The following is a 4660-nucleotide window of genomic DNA, read 5'->3' on the forward strand; positions in this document are numbered from 1 at the left end:
CTCCCATTTATTTTCCAAAACAAGAAACTCCCCACAAACACACGGTTTAAGATGGTTCCAGACACTCTCCAGGGAGGACTTCCTGTTTTATGGCAGACTTTCAGTCATGAGGTTACTTACCAAAGTAGCTTAAATAAGAGATTGTCTCAAAAAGGTATAGACTGTCTTAATAATGTCACTTGACCACACTTGTATTGATTAATTTGTGCAAAATCTTCTTACAAGTTGTAAAATTGGACTCAATTCTTCAATCAACATAACCCACACCACTCTAAATATTCTGTTTGACTGTAAGCCTGCTCTTATTGACAGTGAGATGAATCGTAAGTCTTTGAGTGGCAGGGACTGAACTGAAGCACCAGCTGTCTCCATTATTAGAAATGTATTAGTTAAAAAGGTAAATTGACCTGAAAAAAGCAGTAAAAAAGCACGAGTTGGTTTGTCTGCAATACTGTTTATTTCATATCTGTTTCTGTATGTCTCTGTCCTCACTGTCTTATGGCCGTCATTGTGTCTTTCCAGGCTGCTATCCCTGCCCCGGCCCCAGCCTCAATCCAATAGCTCTGGGAAGCCGTTGGCTAGCCTATGCTGAGAACAAGGTAGTCTGCACATACACACATATTCATCCAGTGCAGAAGTGCCTTATCAGAGAAGCGACATATTTACAATCCAAAAAATGCATTTTATCTATTTTCTGCCTCTTTAATCTGTCTGGATAAACAACTCATTCCAAGAAGAGTCCACTAGAGATGATAACATTTTGAAAATCAGCAGATGTACTGGAGTTTTCTGTTTAATGGGATTGTTAAGTATTTACAAAAACCAGAATGTTCTATTGTGCATCCTGTAATACTTTTAATGTGAAGTAGTGTTTTGGTGCTGGCCCACTCAAGTAATTGACAGATGGGGCTGCTGTTTGTGCCTACGGATTTTCAGAAATGACCAAATCTAGTTTTTCAAGAGTAATACTGGGACGGAGCTATTCCAGTGATATTGTATATGAAATGAATCAGAGCAGGCTGTTTGGTCGTGCAGCCTGTCTTTGACGACAAAACCAATTTCCTCTAAAGAGTGAAGAGGGAAACCTTTTAAATGCCTGCATCTGGGTTAATTCTCCCAAATTTACCTCTTCGTTCATCTCCCTCGGACGTCCGCTATACGTCTTGTGTTTATTAGTAAATCTACCTTTTTTCCAGTTGATAAGATGTCACCAGTCTCGTGGAGGAGCCTGTGGTGACAATGCACAGTCTTATACCGCCACAGTGATCAACGCTGCCAAAGTAAGTGATGTACAAACACACATTTAACTGTTTTTCTCTACATGTGTTATCGTTCTCTCTCATCGAGATTCTTAGGTTTTCTTCTTCTTCCTCAAAAGTAAATAAATAAAAAATCCTAATAAATAACATCCTAAATGGCATTCTCTAAAGCACTGTGTTCAGGAGAAGTACGCCGAATGTGTCACAGCTTTATTTATATATAGGCGTGAACATAAAAGAAATGCACAGGAGAACATGTCTGGCTATTATTTTTTTAAAGTGAAAAACATTACATTATCTCCTCTCAAAGTCCATACACGCTCAGATTGGCATTCATGAGCTAAAATGTATGGTTCTAGATAGCGAATCAACTGAGACGTTGCTCTGGATTAATTATTAGATAGATGTGAGTTCTTATGAACATGTAAAACTACATTCAAAACTATACTCACGTTCTCACAATATGGCTGTAATCAGTCTGAACGTCCTACGGTAAGCTTGACACTCAGATAAAACGGCACAGAAGATGGTATTTCCAGCTCTGCCGGCACCATCTGTAAATGTGCTGACATTGGATCCACCTGTGCCGCCTGGCCGACTGTGGCTAAGCTTATGAGACACTTCATCAACCTGCTGATCTCCCGCTTCCCACTATAATCTGTTTCTCTTCATTGGTCTTGTTTCAGTCAGCATCATGGGGAAGTGGCTCTAAGATGGCTCACTAACAGCCAGCAGCGCTCTCTTTGATACCAGGTGAAATAAAATCCTGGGCCAATAAAGCAACTTGCTAACACGTGCAGACGAACTAGCTCCTCATATGGTTCTAGTCTGTTTCTCCACTTGGTCACAGAAGAAGGGCTAATTGATTCCAAAGAGCACGTGGATCTCACAGCTAGTGCGAAGATGACTCATTAGTGGGGTAACAAGGCTATACATCAAAAAGACAACTGTCTTTCTAACAGATTAGCAGCATGGTGATGGGTTGACAATTGCAGGGGGTATTGATATGCAGACAGGCAGTCTGCTTGCCCGCCCTCTCCTCGTTTAGGACCATATATCTCAATATGGATGACAAGGTATCTCCCTTTGGCTTGTGGCGCGACACGCTGGCTCTTAGTGCTGACATCCAGAGACATGGGAACAGAAAAGGAGGAGGGCGGGGGCAGCATTAAAGTATAATGGCTTTTGTTTATAAAAAAGACAGAAAAGAGAGAGAAGGCAGTGGCGCTGACCGACTGGCTGTTCTGAATTTTCTGTCTTACAGGGAATTTATGTAGCACAAAAGTCCTGTTGCCTGTCATTCCTGGGTGTATAATTAAGAAAGACCGTTCACATAAAGATTAGGCTGTATCGTGTTTAGATAGTAACATCAGCTCTGCGTGTGTAAGTGTTGTGAGCCCTGAGGCATGATCTTCCTCCAAACCCCCCCTGCGCGCTAGGAAATCAATAACTCCTGTTTGGACTACTAAGAACTCCACAACTGCAGTGATTAGAAAACACATTAGTGTTGATCAATTAGGAGCCAAACGCCTCACTTAATAATTGATGGCTTTTCTTGCATTTTACACACTCACACACACCCCAGTGCATGCACGTAGCATCCACTGTTAGTGTGTCTGGTCAAGTGGCAAAGAGAGACAGCGGGTGATCCCCAGACCCAACATATGCAAGGCGCCACACTGTATTGACAGGGCCGCCTAGTCTGAATGCCTGATTAGGCTCTCCGGGGCCCCTTTGGTGCTTACACACACACAAACACACAGTCACACACACTGGACTCCATTAGAGTAAGACAGTGTAGTAGGTGAGATAGACTCCACTTAAGCAGCACTATCCATTTCCCTCAATCGAGCCACAGAGGTGTGTTTGAGGCAGACACCCTGGCTGGGCCTTAAGCGGACACAGAGGAGCCTCCCGCGCACGCACGTGTCTTCTATGGCTGCAGTCAAGTCATCAGCACTGCGAGCCATCAGCCGGCATCAAGTGAACATGCTGTATACATGCACCCATGCACAGAAGCACGTATGCGCACTGCAACCCAAACCAAAGATATCACATAGATGTAGAATATATTGCTTGGGAATATATAACATCAGGTGTGTATTATATATTTTTTTCTTTCTTCCTCAGACTTTAAAAACAGGTCTGACGATGGTCGGTAAAGTTGTGACCCAGCTAGCAGGCACCATACCGGCAAGCACTCCAGACGAGGAGGGCACATCTCACAGTGCAAGCCGTCGCAGCCCACACAACCCCGGTGTGGTCACCATTATTGACACACACAGTGTTGGAGAAGGACAGGTCAGTTCAGTTGTTTGCTGCTTGAAATGACTTTAAAATACTACATTTTATTAGTATTAACTGTGTAGTATTAACTATTGACCTCAAATCGAAGGATATATCTCATTGCAGCAGTTGCAATAAAACTACAAGACTTGCGTGTCTTGTAGTTTAATTAAACACTCGTGCTGAGAGAGTCGAGTGGATGCAGAGTGTAAAGGTAAACTCTTATACTGCTTTGACATTCAATCATTTGCTCATCTGTAGTTGGGTTTCTATGGTAAATGGTTGGTACCCTTTAAACCAGTGCTTCACAAACCAATCAGTGATACCATCTTTTATATACAGTCTATGATGCTTTGCCATTGTGTTCATCCGAGGAATTGAGTTGCAGGATAATGTCTGCTATTAATTTGCTGAAGGGTTTCCAGTACACAAAGACAAAACTGACCATTACAGTCTTACAACATCCATTAAAGTGAGCACCTCCTGCATTCACTGAGGAATGGCATCTTAAAAAAAGAAAATGGGGCCATGCACATTATTACTGTGGTGAGCAATAAACAATGCAACACCAGCAACAGCAGAATTCTTAATATGTCTTGTTTTCCGTCTGTGGAATAAATGAGCAGGCAAGGAATTCAAGCTAAAGACTCCTTCAGTAGATCACAGAGTACAAACATTATATCAATAATATGCTGTTGGCCTCAACCAATCAAACACCTCTGCTATGACTTACTGGGCAAAAAGATTAAATGGAAGAACGATGTTCATCCCTGCAGTTTCACACACTGTTGCAGTTCATGGCAAGCAGCTGTGGAGCGAAAAACACCCTGTTAAAACATTTATGTTGGTTTTCCTCTCATTTGTCACCAGCTTGTATATTAGGTTGGTCACAAGTTAACAACACTAGATTCAGTGGATGGACCAACATAAAGTCATTCCTGCTTCGTCTTGTCTTACTGTTTGCTGTTTGCAAAGTATTCTTTAAATAAGTTTAATATATATACATAAAACAAATACCCAGCACGCCCCTGCGGGCGGTTTATCCTTCAAGCTCGGGTCCTCTACCAGAGGCCTGGGAGCTTGAGGGTCCTGCGCAGTATCTTAGCTGTTCCCAG

General features: G+C 42.4%; 1 protein-coding gene across 3 annotated transcripts in view; it reads left to right on the forward strand.

The window, feature by feature from the left end:
* The window catches only part of bcas3 (BCAS3 microtubule associated cell migration factor), a 302830-nt gene that overhangs the window by 31061 nt on the left and 267109 nt on the right, over positions 1-4660 (forward strand). For all 3 annotated transcript variants that reach the window (XM_005752005.1, XM_005752007.1, XM_005752009.2), the window contains exons 9-11: positions 523-599; positions 1197-1280; positions 3390-3560. In XM_005752005.1, coding sequence (XP_005752062.1) covers positions 523-599; positions 1197-1280; positions 3390-3560 — 332 coding nt within the window. The remainder of the gene's footprint in view (positions 1-522; positions 600-1196; positions 1281-3389; positions 3561-4660) is intronic.

Source organism: Pundamilia nyererei, unplaced genomic scaffold (genome assembly GCF_000239375.1).
Source record: "Pundamilia nyererei isolate P.nyererei 1_Seehausen unplaced genomic scaffold, PunNye1.0 scaffold00338, whole genome shotgun sequence".
NCBI classification, from domain to species: Eukaryota; Metazoa; Chordata; class Actinopteri; order Cichliformes; family Cichlidae; genus Pundamilia; species Pundamilia nyererei.